General features: G+C 39.8%; 1 protein-coding gene across 2 annotated transcripts in view; it reads left to right on the forward strand.

Annotated features, from left to right (window-relative positions):
- Positions 1 to 16479, forward strand: part of sos2 (son of sevenless homolog 2 (Drosophila)) — a 114137-nt gene that overhangs the window by 76246 nt on the left and 21412 nt on the right. For both annotated transcript variants that reach the window (XM_072269379.1, XM_072269389.1), the window contains exons 9-16: positions 3147 to 3274; positions 4431 to 5086; positions 6639 to 6720; positions 7153 to 7275; positions 8534 to 8637; positions 9230 to 9452; positions 10541 to 10660; positions 14497 to 14659. In XM_072269379.1, coding sequence (XP_072125480.1) covers positions 3147 to 3274; positions 4431 to 5086; positions 6639 to 6720; positions 7153 to 7275; positions 8534 to 8637; positions 9230 to 9452; positions 10541 to 10660; positions 14497 to 14659 — 1599 coding nt within the window. The remainder of the gene's footprint in view (positions 1 to 3146; positions 3275 to 4430; positions 5087 to 6638; positions 6721 to 7152; positions 7276 to 8533; positions 8638 to 9229; positions 9453 to 10540; positions 10661 to 14496; positions 14660 to 16479) is intronic.

The following is a 16479-nucleotide window of genomic DNA, read 5'->3' on the forward strand; positions in this document are numbered from 1 at the left end:
CTTCGTTGGGCAAGCTCTCCATTCTGTCCTGTCTGAGCACTGCCATGACATTTTCCCAGACTAGTAATACCACCCTTTCCCCCTTTAATCTCTCCCTCCCTATTACATCTAAAGCAACTGAACCTCGGAACATTGAGCTGCTAGTCCTGCCCCTCCTGCAACCGTCTCACTAATGTCTACACTGTCATAATTCCATATCCTGATTCATGCCCTAAGCTCAACCACCTTTCCTACAGTACTCCTTGCATTTAAATATATGCAACTCAGAATGTTAGTCCCACCATGCTGAACATTTTTGTTCCTGACTTTGTTTGTAGGCTTAAGAACATCTTCCCCGCAACTACTCCACTTTCTGTTCTGATGCTCTTGTTCCCATCCCTCTGCACCTCTCCCTCATGTTTAAACCCCTCCCTCATGTATCACCAGCAAACCTTGCCGCAAGGATATTAGTCCCACTCAGGTTCAGGTGCAAATGTCCTACCTGTACAGGTCTTGCCTGCCCTGGAAGAGAGCCCAATGATCCTCAAATCTGAAGCCCTCCCTCCTGCGCCATCTCTCTAGTCACATGTTAAACTGTATGATCTTCCTGTTTCTGTTGTCACAGCACATGGCACTGGTAGCAATCCTGAGATCACAACTGGGTAGGGCCTGTCCTTTAACTTAGCACCCAACTCTTTGAACTCTCAATGCAGGACCTCATCACCATTCCAGCCCACATCATTGGTACCAACGTGGGCCACGACTGTTAGCTGCTCACCTTTCCACTTCAGATATCTTTGGACTTGATCTGAGTTGTCCCTGATCCTGGCATTGGGAGCGGGGCAACATACTGTTCAGGAATCTCATTCCTTTGCCTAGAACCCCCTGTTTGTCCCCCAACCATTGAATCTCCTATCATTACATATTGCCTCTTCTCCCCTTTCCCTTCTGAACCACAGAGCCAGAGACCTGATTATTGTGGCTTTTTGCTGCTAGGCCATTCTCTCTCTCTCCCCCCCCCCCCCCCCCCCAAAACAGTATCCAAAGCGATATACCTGTTGTTGAGGGGAATGGTCACAGAGGTACTCTGCACCGGCTGCCTATCCCCTTTCCCCCTCTTGACAGTCACCCAGTTATGTGTCCTGCACCTTGGGTGTAACTGCCTCCTTGTATGTCCTTGTTGATCACCCTCCAGCCTCCCAAATGATCTGGAGTTCATCCGGTTCCTGCTCCAAGTCCTTATCGTGGTGCACTTTGTGCAGGTGTAGTTGTCAGGAATTCTGCATCGAGGATCCAGTTGTGATTTTGCAAGTATGAATTGGAGATTTTTTCCCCCTGGATGGATAAGAAGGAAATGTGGTTGGGGGCTAGACGTGTTTTGGGTGGTGTGTGCCAATCAGACCTGGCCCCATCTGTGGTTGGGAGAATGGAAACCATAAGGTCATGTGGGATGGAGAGGTCAAGGGAATGGTTATGGAATATGGTTGGGCAAGTTTGTGCGAGAGAAAGAAAGTAAAGGGAAGTTTGTGAGGAGAGAAAGCAGAATAAATTTGAGAAGGTTGATATTAGTGAAGATGAAAACTGAGAACATTTTTATTATATTTTGATGTGCCCTGAAGAATGGGAATTTTTATTGAAGGATAAGTAGGACAGACAAGGTGAGGAGTGTAAAGGAGACAAAAATGCTAGAGGATTATTGGAACAGGCAAAGTTTATCTTGGTAATTCAGACCTCATTGCTCAGCGGTGGTCTGGATTCAACTATCATAGGCTCATGTTAACGATGAAAAGCACCCGTGTTAACACCTACGTTGACAGGATGAGATAGAATACTTTGATAAAGGGGGTCATAAAGTAAAAATTGTGATGGTCATTCATTCTAATAAGTTTTGTGTTTTGCTTCCATATTTACTTGTCAGTTTTGAAATTAAATTATAATGTGCTTTAATTTTGCTTCCCATTCCGGTATGTCAGTCCACAGCATCCTGTACTGTCACGATGAGGCCACACTCAGGTTGGAGGAACACCACCTTGTATTCCATCTGGGTAGCCTCCAACTTAATGGCATGAGCATCGATTTCCCAAACTTCTAGTAATGCCCCACCCCCCACTCCACCATTCTCTCACCTTAGCTCCTTGACTGCCCATTGCCTCCCTCTGGTATTCCTTCCCCCTTTTCCTTCTTCTTTGGCCTTCTGTCCTCTCCTAAACTCCTCCTCCTCCACCCCTGTATCTCTTCCACTAATCAACTTCCCAGCTATTCACTTCATCTCTCCCCATCCTGGTTTCACCTATCACCTTGTGTTTCTCTCTCCTCTCCCTCCCCTCATCTTCTAAATGTACTCCCCATCTTTTTGTCTCCAGTCCTGCTGAAGGGTCTCTGCCTGAAACGTCAACTGTACTTTTGTCCATAGATGCTGCCTGGCCTGCTGAGTTTTTCCGGCAACTTCTGTGTGTTGCTTTCAGTTTTATGCTCCTTTGATTTTGATAAAGATTTATTATAACTAAGGTCCTCCAGATCAAAGTAGAATCGTTTGTATGAGTAAATGTATGCACAGGTGTAATTGAAATCTTAGTTGCAGCAGTATCGCAGGCAAACAGTTCATAAAAATGTGATAAATTGTACATAATTTTAACAGGAAGAGGGAAAGCACAATCAGAACAAAGAATGCTGTCTCTTGTTGTAAAGTGATCATAGTGTTGCTAAACTGTAGTGGTGATCAGTGTGACATTGCTTATAATACCTGTGCAACATAGATTAAGGTATAAAATATATTAAAAAAAACAGGAACTGTTATACTAGGGCTGTTCAGTATTTGTGAATATCCATTATTTAGCAAAGCTGCTTGTTTTGTTTATCATGTAAAATATTTATGACTGTCCAGGTCTTTCAGCACCTGAAAGAATGTGTTTACAAGTGAAGCTGAGACTAGGTTTCACTGTAATTATAATGGATTTTCAGGGTTTTTTTCTGCCAGCCTTTCATAAGAATTGATAGTCATCCAAAAGAATTGCCCTTTTTATAGTGTAACAGGTAAAAGTTATGATATCACTATGTTACGGTTATGTTAAATTGCCTTGAGAGGAGTATTTCCTTGTTTGTTTTCACCTGAGCTTACTCTTGTGCTAATTGTATTTTTTTTGTCTTTAAAATTATAAAAATTACAGCAACTACAAGAGAAGAGTAAAGATGGAGAAGACAGGGAGTGTTTGAAACAAGCCATTACTACTTTGCTGAATCTCCAATGCAGTATGGAACGTATCTGCAATAAACATCTTCCTAAACGCAGGGCGGGGTAAGCAAAAATGTTTTAGTATTTTCCTTTATGTTGCCATAGGTAGTTGATTAAGTTGATACCTTTCTTTTTACCTTTTGTCAGACTGACCAGAAATCCAAAATAGTTTGTTGGCTGGGTAAATACATCTTTATTGTGTGTGTATTAATAGTGCAAATTGCATATTAACAAATATTTTTTACCCTGAAGTACAATTGGGGTAAAGTTTTTAACAGCTTTATGGTTGTGAATCACCTGGGAGAAATGTAACTGAATAATATTGGATGTTGGGGCTGACTAGCTGCTCTCTTGAAGCATTATTTGGGGGCAAGGTGAGAAAAGATAATCTACTTTCATGCACCATTTTAAACATTACCATTTGCCTCAGTGTCTTGGAGCATCTTTCTAGCAAATTGAATTGAAATTAACATGACATTGAATAACAGTTCTTGCACCATGGCTACTAATTAGTTTTTATCTTGTCGGGAATGGACAATAAATACCAGCTTTTTGAATGCAGTACTGAAAAGTAATGGATTGAAATGGGAGAGGCCTAGCAAGCAAACAGACCGAACACTATTGCAATTAGGGTGCTTCTGAGGGCTAATTGTTCTCTGGCTATTACTTCTACCCAGTTTTGATTATAAAAATTAAAAGGAAGGAATTCTTCAGTGCTCTGATCTGAATGTAGCAAATTTACTTAGATAATGAAAAACAGCATTTCTTCTATAAAGTCCGGTTAATTGAGTTTCTGATCATTTAAAGATTCTTGGTACAGGATGCATTTTTAAGTGTAGATTGATAATCACAAGCTGTAGGTAAATCAGTAACATTGCCAAAATCAAGGAATGATTTATTCTCTTTGAAATAATTTGGTGCTGGAGGATAAGATTGGTGTAGAATACAATGTGTTTTGAACCATACCTACTGCTAAGAATGCTTGATAGTTATGTAACCAAGAGACCAGATTCAAGTTAGTGCATACACCTGCATGCTGAAAAATAAGTTTTGTTGAATGATTTCTTGTAATTTTTAAGCAGCTTATGTAAATTCTCCCTTTTTTTGTGCAAGCATGATTAAACTTTAAAAAATATTGTCCCTAACAAAGCATATTATCTTTGTGGTCAAATTGCTGAATACAAATACAATAAAATCTAATTTTTTTTTTGTTTCACAGAGAACGTCTACCTCGCCTCTACAACCATCAGATGAGAAGTAAACATCTTGCTATCAAGAAAATGAATGAAATTCAAAAGAATATTGATGGATGGGAGGGGAAGGATATCGGACAGTGCTGCAATGAATTTATAATGGAAGGAGCACTAACACGAGTTGGAGCAAAGCATGAACGACATATTTTCCTTTTTGATGGCTTAATGATCAGTTGCAAAATCAATCACGGGCAGTCCAGACTACCTGGCTGTAGCAATGTTGAGTACAGACTCAAGGAAAAGTTTCTTATGCGAAAAGTGCAAATTATTGATAAAGACGACACTTTTGAATACAAGCATGCATTTGAAATTCTTTCCAAGGATGAGAACAGTGTAGTATTTGCTGCCAAATCTGCTGAAGACAAAAACAATTGGATGGCAGCTTTGATTTCACTTCAATACCGGAGTACCCTGGAACGCATGTTAGACACAGTCCTTCTGTGTGAGGAGAAGGAACAGCCACTCAGACTGCCAAGTCCAGATGTTTATAATTTTGCAGAAGAAGATTCTGAAGAGAATATAGTGTTTGAAGAAAACGTCCAAACTAAATCTGGAATACCAGTCATAAAGGGAGGAACAGTATTAAAGTTGATTGAGAGACTGACATACCACATGTATGCAGGTAAATGTGGTGGGGTTGATGGTGTTGATGGACTAATGGAATTTTCCATATAAAAAAAATTCTAGTTAATTAATCCACAGATGTACCATTCATTTTAGTTTCTGTTCAGTAGCTAGTCTAACTTGGTGTTCTATCCTTGGGAATTGTACAACAAACTAAATGAACACAAGATAGAGAAGAATTATGTCTCAGTTCATTATTGGTTGGTAGAAGTAAAGGGGCTGAGTACTGACAACAGTATGTTGTATCCTACCTGTGAAATGTAGTTCCAGTGAAGCCAGAGATGAGATGCAACTTGCTGCTGTTTCATTTGAAGGCATTACTCATCTGGATGAATTTCTGGGCAAATGTGTGTTCAGTTTCTAAATGAGATATTCTAGTTCTCTGAAGAGGGAAACCAAACTGGAAACGTTTTTTCTGTAATAAACTTTGCCATGTGAGTTTTACTTCGGCTATCCTCTGTATCTAAGTTGATGCATATTTTGATCTCTAAGGTGAGTTAGCATTTACCTTTGATCCTTCCAGAAAACTTGCACTAGAATCGCTCAGTGTCAATGACAGGAGCTACTCCTTTACAGATGCATATTATTGTAATGCATGCCTACATTCCTGTTCATCAGCTTTAACTACATCATCACTCCCTCAATCCCAGTTTGACCCCCTGCTTTTTCTTGGTCAAGTACGAAATAGTAGCCTTGTGTCCTATAGGATGATGATGTGTGTCAGTGGCCAGCTCTGTGCTGAATATTAGCTGGTGTGGCTCAGGAGCTCCCCTCTGGAAGTTGTAAAATTTGTAATATCTTTATTATCAGGTATAGCATTGGGTAAATTGAAGTTTTGACTTCAGATGCTGTTGTAAGTTTGCACTGATTCTTGGAAGAATGCTCTACCTTGGACTGTTCTACTTGTTGATTTAGAAACATATTTTGCAATATTTTATTTGTGACATGTATTTTGTTCATTTAACTGTCTGAATACAGATTATTATGCTCTCACCTGCAAGGAACTGACACTCTCCTCACACACCCCCCCCCCCGCCCCAAACAAAATGGATGTTTACAGCCTTGTGTGGAAAGACGCTTAAATTAGGCTTTTAGATACACGTGTTCTGCTTTCATGTGGCGCGTGGCCAAGTGGTTAGGGTGTTGGACTAGCGATCTGTAAGTCGTGGGTTCGAGCCTCGGCTGAGGCAGTGTGTGTGTCCTTGAGCAAGGTACTTAACTACACAATGCTCCAGTTTACCCAGCTGAGAATGGGTACCGGCAAAAATGCTGGGGGTTAACCTCATGATAGACTGGTCTCCTATCTAGGGGGAGAGTCTCGTACTCTCAATAGCTTCACACCACGGAAACCGGCATAACCATCAGCCTGATAGGCTACAAGGCTCGTGACAGACTTTAATTCTGCTTTCACCAGTTTCTACACTACAAATAGCAAGTTCTCTGAAAATAGCAGCTGATTGTAATGAGTTACTATTTTGTTCTAAAAGTTTTTAACACACACTGCAAACTGAACATCAGAATATTGGTAATTTGATTTTTTTTTCTTTCAGATCCTAATTTTGTGCGCACTTTTCTGACGACATATCGTTCATTCTGCAAACCACAAGAGTTACTGAGCTTGTTAATAGAAAGGTAAATAAGCAAAAGTTTTAACTAAATTCTATAAAAGCATACTTTTATAGGACACTCCAGCACAGAAACAGGCCATCTAGCCCATTTGATCTGTACTGACCTAGTCTGTAATCTACCTAATCCCATCAGCCTGCAGTTGGACCATACCTCCATACCCATCCCATCCATGTACCTATCCAAACTTATCTTAAATGTTGAAATTGACTCCATATCTATCACTAGCATTGGAAGCTCGTTCCACACTCTGACGGCCCACTGAATGAAGGAGTTCCCCCTCATGTTTTCCTTAAACATTTCACCTTTCACCCTTAACCCATGACCTCTAGTTGTAGTCTCACCCAATCAACTTATTCTGTATTTTTTTGTATTATATATTTTCTGTTGAACTGTTAAATCAAAAATAAATCTTGATATATTTTTCTTTATATACAGATTTGAAATACCTGATCCAGAGCCCACTGAGGCAGATAGGCTCGCCAGGGAAAAGGGTGAACAGCCAGTCAGTGCAGAGTTGAAACGGTTTCGTAAGGAGTATATCCAGCCAGTGCAACTCAGGTGTGTTTACACTTTCAAAACAATTTTTTTCAAGTTGACACCATTGTTAGCTGCCCAGTTAGGGTGTCGACTACTGTCGTAACCAATCAAACTTTATTCTGCTGATGTAGTTTGCTATAGACTTTGTTTAAGTTGGTACTTGTAATGTTAAGGTGAGATATGATTCTTCGTAGCATATGTGAATTTTATCTAAAATTTTCTTGCGACATTCAAAAAACAATTTGTAAAAAATGTTATTGCTTGGCAACCAGTTAGGTGCACCTGGCTGGGAAAATGGGCAGTGGTATTTCAGGTTTCGTACTTGCATGTTTGGCTTTAACAAATAATGTGTCTAATCTCTCACAGTTCTCTAATTTTCATTTAAATCAAAGTCTTTATTGCAGGGAAATACTCCAGATAAAGTGTACAACAAGCAAGCGTTAAAGTGGGGAGAGAAGCCTTTCTTCCCCATGGAAATGTATGAGAGCAAATTGTAAATTGAAAAGCATTTTCAAAATTATTCAGGAGTAATATTTTTAATTCCTGTAAGAGGACCACAGCCTTGTCGTAGGGTTTAGAGGCTTGTGTGCCTCAGTGACCCGGAGAGCTATGTTGGCTGGAGCCAGGGCCTTGTGCTTTGACTCTTGGTGGGGTCACCCATGCCAAACAGGTCAAAGGATAGAGGCCAGACTAAGAGTGGTCCACTGGTCCTCCAGGTTTGGTGTTCAGCTCAGGGCTAACAACCCTGACTGGTCAAAGTACATTGTTACAGAAACAGCAGTGAAGAATCCTTCTTTCCAGACAGAGATGGAGGACCTTCATTGCTGCCCTAAATGCCAGCAGAAAAATGGGCAGTAAGTAATATTTTAATTACACAATTTTGGTAGCCTGCAGTGATCCCAGTGCATTTTTCAGAATTCTCTTTATTATATAATTTACAAGACTTTTGAGGAAAAAATATGGTTTTCCAATGTATGTATTAATCTGCAATAAAATTGTACTTATTATTTGTAAATACTTGTGCTCACACAACTTTGACTTTAAGGTATGAAGCAAGTGAATTTTGGAACAGCTACTCCAAAGGGGTGAACCAAGTGGATTCAGCCACTTTAAAAACTGCCCAGAGGTCAATTTTCACTATAAATCTCATTCTCTAAGGTTCTCTCAAGTTTGGTTTGCACTATTACTGTTGATATGAAACCTGAAAGTTGTAATTGATAAAATTAGACCACAATAAAATGTTCTTGTGCTTTAGTTTTATAAAGTCTTTTCTTTTTAGGGTGCTAAATGTTTTTCGACATTGGGTAGAACATCATTTCTATGACTTTGAGAGAGACAACATGCTTCTTAATAGGTTAGAAGCATTTATTTCAAGCGTGCGAGGTATGTAATTTTGCTGAAAATCCAAGTTTGTCAGGTCCGAAGTTGATTGCTATTTGTTCAAATTACAGATCGCACATTTTGGATATTCAATTTATAATAAGGAATATTGAAACATCCATTTCCTCACGTTGTGCCAACTTATCCTGCTAATGTCATTATTTTTATCTTTAGTTGTGCAGTTCTTTCATTGTATATTTCTTCACAAAGTACATGTTCCTGGCAGTTTTATGTATAGTTATGCCCTGGGGTATTCCGCACCGTCTTTCTTTCCTTACCCTGATTTTCAAAAATCAAGTCCAGCTGTGGAGTTACAAATTTAAATATTGACTTTATTATTGTGAGAAACATAAATTGACTCTCATGAATAAGGTGTTGAATAAGACATTGGCCTGAGATGACAGAAAATGTTGTCTGGATTCTCCTGCTACTTGTTTAACTTACCAGGACAAGAAACTTACATCCATGACACTTTTCAAATTAATGAATGTTTAAACTTTGTAGATAGTGTTTAACCATGGCTAAGTTGTGTAACAGTGAAATTATTTGAAAAGTTCTATGACCTGAGAGTAACACAGCCAATTTATCTTTGTAGGAAAAGCCATGAAGAAGTGGGTAGAATCAATTACAAAAATTATTAATCGCAAGAGACAAACTCAAGTAAATGGGATCAGCCATGCTATCACCTTCGAGAACCCACCACCTCAAATCGAATGGCATATCAGTCGACCTGGACAGATTGAGACATTTGATCTCATGACACTTCATCCAATTGAAATAGCACGGCAGCTCACACTCTTGGAATCGGACCTTTACAGGTAAAATAATAGTTACTTTATTTGGTAAGTAGACTCGGACGTAAGGTCTAACACTTATCAGCTTTTAAGTTGTTGCCATCAGAAATCCAAAATAGGAGTACTTCTAACCTATATCCAAAACCATTTAAAATAATTTGCTCTACAATGATAAATGAGCACATTTTGTTAAAGTTGTATAAAATATAGTCCACAAGTTGCTCTGGAGGTTTTTGAATATGCAGTAAAATTGAGGTGGGGGTGATGAGGGGTGACTTCTACTTTACAACACATCATGTGTCTATGCACTTTGCCAGTCTATGCATAAGCATGTATCTTTTCCATTCGATCATTGAACTATATTGTTTTTACCAGGACACATAATTACAAATTTTCAAGCTATGTATCTTCCACCGCATTTAACATTAAGATACATAAAATGTAAATGTTTGAATTATAAATACTTCAGTTGAGTACAAAAAGCAGTACTTATTAGAAATATATAGCAGTGGTTGCACTCAACATGCCAGTCATGGTGCAGCCCCACGTCCCACATCCAAGTGCTGGGCAGTCACACTGCTTGTTCCAACCTCGCAGGCAACCTCTCCACACTGAGCCAGGGGGAAAATTGTTGCTGGTGGAGCATCAGTGGAGATTAGGCCTCCATAGCAGCTTCCTGGGACGATATTCCCACATGATATTAGACAGCGTAACAGTGAAAGTGGCGGGGATTTGTGCATATTCAGACTGGGACACGGGTGAACTTTAATGAATCAGCTGTCCGCAGAATACCAGTGCAGGTCCACTTGCAGTTGAGTAAGTGAGTTGCTGCATTTACTGTACACATGTATAATGTGAATTATGAAAATCAGCTAAAATATTAAATAAAAGCTTTTATTCCATGCTGCAATTACAAACATGCTGTCCCCATGTGCATTTTAGTTGTACATGTTACGAGCTATTAATAAAAATAAATGCTAATATACAAATTTATTAAGACTATTAATACTCAAACACCAATGATATAAATCTTAGGAGTTACGTGGAACTCTTTTCAATTCTTTGTTCTTGTATTTTTTGGTTTTAAAAACAATCTACTTGTCATTTTATAGGGCTGTTCAGCCATCTGAACTAGTAGGAAGTGTCTGGACAAAGGAAAACAAAGAGGTGAATTCTCCTAATTTATTGAAAATGATTCGTCACACAACAAATCTTACACTGTGGTTTGAAAAGTAAGTTCACATGATATATGACTTTGATTAAATGTGTAAATGATTTGGTTGAATATCTTGGTGCTTTGCCAATCTTAATGTTGCCTGCAAATTTAGTCATAGTTGTGGATAGTGAGGAAGATATAAGAGCAATTGGAAGTTTAGTGGAGAATTGGAGGTAGATTTTAATCTGGATAAGTGTGGTGATGCATTTTGGGAGGTCAAATGCAGGAGGAAAATGTGCAGTAAATGCAGCATTACTAGTAGCATTGATATACAGAGGGCTGTGGGGTGCAATTCCACCAGAATGGAAAAACAAGTGGATGTGCTTACGGCATCTTTGGAAGCTTATTGTAGAGCCATATGAAACTTAAGTTGTTCTTATTTGGAGTATTTCATGCCATGCTACAGGAAGAATGTGGAGACTTGTAGAGGGTGCTGAAAAGTTTCACCAGGTTGTTGCCTAGAATGGATTGTTTTCATTATAAGAGAGGTTAAACATAAACGGATATTTTTTTTTCTGGGGTGTCAGAAGCTGAGAGGTGACCTGAAAAAAGCACATAAAATTATGAGGGATATAGAGAGGGTAGATAGACTTTTTCCCAGGGTGGAATGTCAAATACCAGAGGACATACCTTTGAAGAAAGAGGGGAAAGTTTTAAAGGAGACAAGTGAAGCAAGGTTTTTTTTAAAAAAACAGGGTGTTATATGTCTGGACAGAAGAGTTACTGCAGATGCTAGACGTCATGAGCAACGCACGCAATAATGCTGGAGTAACTTTGCAGGACAGGCAGCATCTAAGGAGAGGATTAAACAGTCAAAGTTTCGGACTGAGACCTTCCATCAGGACTTTGAGAGAAGTTGGCAGGAGTCCGAGTAGGAAGGCTTGGGGAGGGAAAGGCATATAAGCTGGCAGGTGAGAGGTGAAATCAGGTGAGGGGGGTGGTGAATGGTGGGGGACGGGGATGAGGTGAGAAGCTGGGAGGTGCCTGGAGCATGCTGCCAGGGGAAGTGGTTAAAGCAGATATGACAGCAACGTTTAAGTGCATTTAGACAGATGCATGTACAGGTTATTTTCCCCTCCCCTGCCCAAATATTTCAGAGGGATTGCATTCTCAGAATAATGCCTATCAAAGATCCTCACCACTCAGGCCATGATCTTTTCTCACTGCTGCCATCAGGTAGAAGGTACAGGTGCCTTCGGATTCACACGACCAGGTTCAAGAACAGTTACTACCCCCCAACCATCAGGCTCGTGAATAAAAGGGGATAACTACACTTATTCTACTTCTGGTGTTCCCACAATCGATGGTCTCACTTTAAGGACTGTTTATCTTGTTATTTCATGCTCTCATTATTTGTTGCTACTTGTTTATATTTGCACAGTTGTTCATTGATCCTGTTTATAATTACAGTTCTAAAAATGCCTTCAGAAAATGTCTCAGCAATGTCTGTCGTGACATGTATGTGCTCTGATAAATATTCGCCATGGTTTATCTCTTAATGGTAACGTCCCCACAGTTGTGTGGTTCGTAGGAGAAGGAATTTTGATTATACAGAAGGCAGAAGAAAGGGTCATCATTTTAAAAACCAGAAAGGAGCAGTAGAAACTATTTCCTTTTTGGTTTCTGAAGTAAATACCATAGTTTGCTGGTTGGCAGCAGGTGCCTCTTTGTCTTGTCATTTTCCAAAGCAAATCTCTTTGCACCTTCCAAGGTAACTACAACAGTCACTGGTTTATGGCCAGGTATAATCAAGAGATCACCATGTCAGTTAAAAAAGCAGATTTGTTACAAATGGGTCAGCTGTTTGATTATTGGTGTGATGTGTACATTTTCAGTTGAGGCACAAGTGACTGCAGATGTAATTAAAAAGAAAAACAGGCTAAATTTGTTCTTTTGCAATTTCGTATATATTTATTCCCCCACATCACACATTATGTTGTGAACAATCTGGTTCAGTTCCATACTGTGCCAGTGTAGTGGAGGTTGAAGGCTGTCAATTTGAAGAGGTAGTGCCTGAGAAATGAGCAAATAACATCAGTTAACAAGAGGGAAGCTGGCAATAGTAGTAAGGTGATGCCATCTCTCTGGCCCTACGTTCCTCCTTAGAACACCTGGAGAATAAAGACGCATATGTAAGGCTCCTTTTCATTGACTACAACTCTGCCTTTAATACCATCATTCCAAATAAACTGATTCCTAAGCTCCGGAACCTGGGCCTTAGCACTCAGATCGACAGCTGAATCTTCAACTTCCTCACAGATAGGACCCAGGCTGTAAAAATAGGGGACAAGCTCTCCTCTACAATCACTCTGAGCACCGGTGCCCCATAAGGCTGTGTACTCAGCCCCCTGCTGTACTCACTGTATACCCATGATTGTGTAGCCAAATTTCCATCAAGCTCAATATATAAGTTTGCTGATGACACCACAATTATAGGCTGTATCTTGGGTAATGATGAGTTTGAGTACAGAGAGGAAATTAAGAACCTGGTGGCATGATACGAAGACAATAACCTATCCCTCAAAGTCAGCAAGACGAAGGAATTGGTTGTTGACTTCAGAAGGAGTAGCGGACCACACGACCCCATTTACATTGGTGGTGCGCAAGTGGAACAGGTCAAAAGCTTTTAAGTTCCTCGGGGTCAATATCACAAATGACCTGACTTGGTCCAACCAAGCAGAGTCCACTGCCAAGAAGGCCCACCAGCGCCTTTACTTCCTGAAAAAGCTAATGAAATTTGGCCTGTCCCCTAAAACCCTCACTAATTTTTATAGATGCACCGTAGAAAGCATTCTTCTAGGGTGCATCGCAACCTGGTATGGAAATTGTCCTGTCCAAAACCAGAAGGAGCTTCAGAAGATTGTGAACACGGTGCAGCACATCACACAAACCAATCTTCCGTCCGTAGACTCACTTTACACTGCACGCTGTTGGAGCAGTGCTGCCAGGATAATCAGGGACACAACCCACCCAGCCAACACACTTTTCGTCCCTCTTCCCTCCGGGAGAAGGCTCAGGAGCTTGAAGACTCGTATGGCCAGATTTGGGAACAGCTTCTTTCCAACTGTGATAAGACTGCTGAATGGATGCTGACCCAGATCTGGGCCGTACCCTCCAAATATCCGGACCTGCCTCTCGGTTTTTTTGCACTACCTTACTTTCCCTTTTCTATTTTCTATTTATGATTTATAATTTAAATTTTTACTATTTACTATCGATTTATACTCCAGGGAGCGCAAAGCGCAGAATCAATTTGTCACTGTGATGATTGTATGCTCTAGTATCAATTGTTTGGCGACAATAAAGTAAAAGTAAAGGTTGTGGAAATGGATGGTAGATCCTGTGAAGAAGATGAGATGTGTGTATGTGTGTGCATAAAAGTTTTACATATGTATGTAAAAAAAAAAAAAATTGCCTTAATGAATATCTTCAAAGTATTGTTTGTTAACACTGATTTTTTTGTTAAGTGCACTGGCATAGTACAAATAATTTACCTAGAGATAACATTGATAATTGATAAATCCTAGTTTTACTAAATTAAGATTGAATTGAGTGCAGAATTAAAATGCTAGATTAGAAAGTATTGAATTTAGAAGAGTTGTCTCTTGTGAATGTGAGGATTTTATGTAAAGTGCTTCAGCCAATGGCTTGATTAGGTTCTGTTTACTTTCATCATAGCATTTGACTTTCTATATTATGAATATTGTTTGGTATTGCAAGTGCAATACAATCAGTGAAGAGAAATAAGGATGAAACATTTTTGCAGGCCATCTTAAATTTTAAAAGGTTTCCTAATATGTAACAGTTCAGATTCTCTCCTTGTGACTTGATATTTTCTATTTATTCCCTCAGATGTATAGTGGAGGCAGAAAATTTTGAGGAAAGAGTGGCTGTTTTAAGTCGAGTTATAGAGATCCTGCAAGTATTCCAAGAGCTCAACAACTTTAATGGAGTGTTGGAGATTGTCAGTACAGTTAACTCTGTGCCAGTTTATAGGCTGGATCATACTTTTGAGGTAAGTAATGTATATTGTTGGCCTTGGCTAGTTTTGTAACTCTTGTTGCTCATTAGTTGGTGTAAATTGAACCCTCTACTCCAGTGTTGACAGGCAGTCAAAGTGACTGAATTTAGACACAGAAATCCGACAGCACAATACAGGCCCTTCAGCCCACAAAGCTGTGCCGAACATGTCCTTATCTCAGAAATTACCTGGGGTTACCCATAGCCCTCTACTTTTCTGAGCTCCATGTACCTGTCCAGGAGTCTCTTAAAAGACCCTATTGTATCCGCCTCCACCACCGTCGCCGGCAGCCCATTCCACGCACTCACCACTCTCTGCGTTTTTAAAAAAAACTTACCCAGCATCTCCTCTGTACCTACTTCCAAGCACCTTAAAACTATGCACTCTCGTGCTAGCCTTTTCAGCCCTGGAAAAAGCCTCTGACTATCTGAATTTGTGTTTAACCAGTTCAGTTGATACGGATTTTCAAATAGAGCTAAATGTACTTACGCATGTAAATGCCAGTATGTTTGGAATTATTCACATGGTTGTCTCAAAATGTAGTCATCAGTGGAGCTCAGACTTGCTGTGATACCCTAGATTTAATTTGAAGACTGGTTCTCGTATCCTGTACCAGGAAAGATCCACTGCAAAATCCATGACTCCAGTGATATTTGTATGGTTGCAAGGAAGAAATGTAAATGGATGGCAAATTCCTTTATTTGTTGCATAATTTATATTGCTCTTCAAATCTTCCATTACTTGTCTCTCTTTAATGGCTTTAAATGTTAATTCCCCACTACATTGGAAATGGGGTGGGAATCGAAGTAAAGGGACTCAAGATAGGACGGATTGCAAAATAGCAAAGACAACATGCAGTCAGAATGTCAAGAAGGGCATGCAGATGATGGGACAAAATTGCAGCCAGCAGGGTGAGTATCAGTGTATTGGGGATGCAGAATCAAAAAGGGAGCAAATATAGTGTTATATCTCAATGTACAGAGTATAAGAAATAAGGTGGATAATCTTGTTGCACTATCACAAATTGTCAAGTATGATGTGGCCATCACCGAATCATGGCTGAAGGATGGTTTTGGTTGGGAGATGAATGTTCAATTTTACACGTAGTATCGGAGGGATAGAAAGGTAGGCAGAGGGGATAACATGTCGCTGCTGGTAAAGAATGGTATTAAATCAGTAGAAAGATGTGAGATAGGATCGGTAGATGTTGAATCCTAGTGGGTTGAGTTGAGAAACTACAGGGGTAAAAGGACCCTGATGGCAGTTATATACAGGACTCGCAACAGTGGCTGGCATGTGGACCACAGATTACAGTGGAAAATAGAAAAGGGCTGTTAAAAGCACAATGCTATGATAGTCATGGGAGATTTTAACATACAGGTCAATTGGGAAGATCAGGTTGGTAATGGATCTCAAGAGACTGAGTTTGTTGAATGCCTGCGAGATGGCTTTTTCGAGCAGTTTGTTGTTGAGCCTACTAGGGGATCAGCTATACTAGTTGGGGTGTTATGTAATGAACCAGAGGAGATTAGGGAGCTTAAGATAAAAGAACAATATGATTAAGTTCAACTTGAAATTTGATAAGGAGAAGGTAAAGTGTGATGTAGCAGTTTTTCAGTGGAGTAAGGGAAATTACAGTGGTATGAGAGGAGTTGGCCAAAGTAAATTAGAAGGAAATGCTGGCAGGGATGACAGCAGAGCAGCAATGGCATGAAGAAGAAAGCCTTTAACTTTGAGTGGAGTCATCAGGACGCCATCATGATGGCGTTTTTTTTAGCAGGCCTTCTTATTTTTACGAGGCCGAGTTGCTAGCT

This window comes from Mobula birostris, chromosome 1 (assembly GCF_030028105.1).
Source record: "Mobula birostris isolate sMobBir1 chromosome 1, sMobBir1.hap1, whole genome shotgun sequence".
NCBI lineage: Eukaryota > Metazoa > Chordata > Chondrichthyes > Myliobatiformes > Myliobatidae > Mobula > Mobula birostris.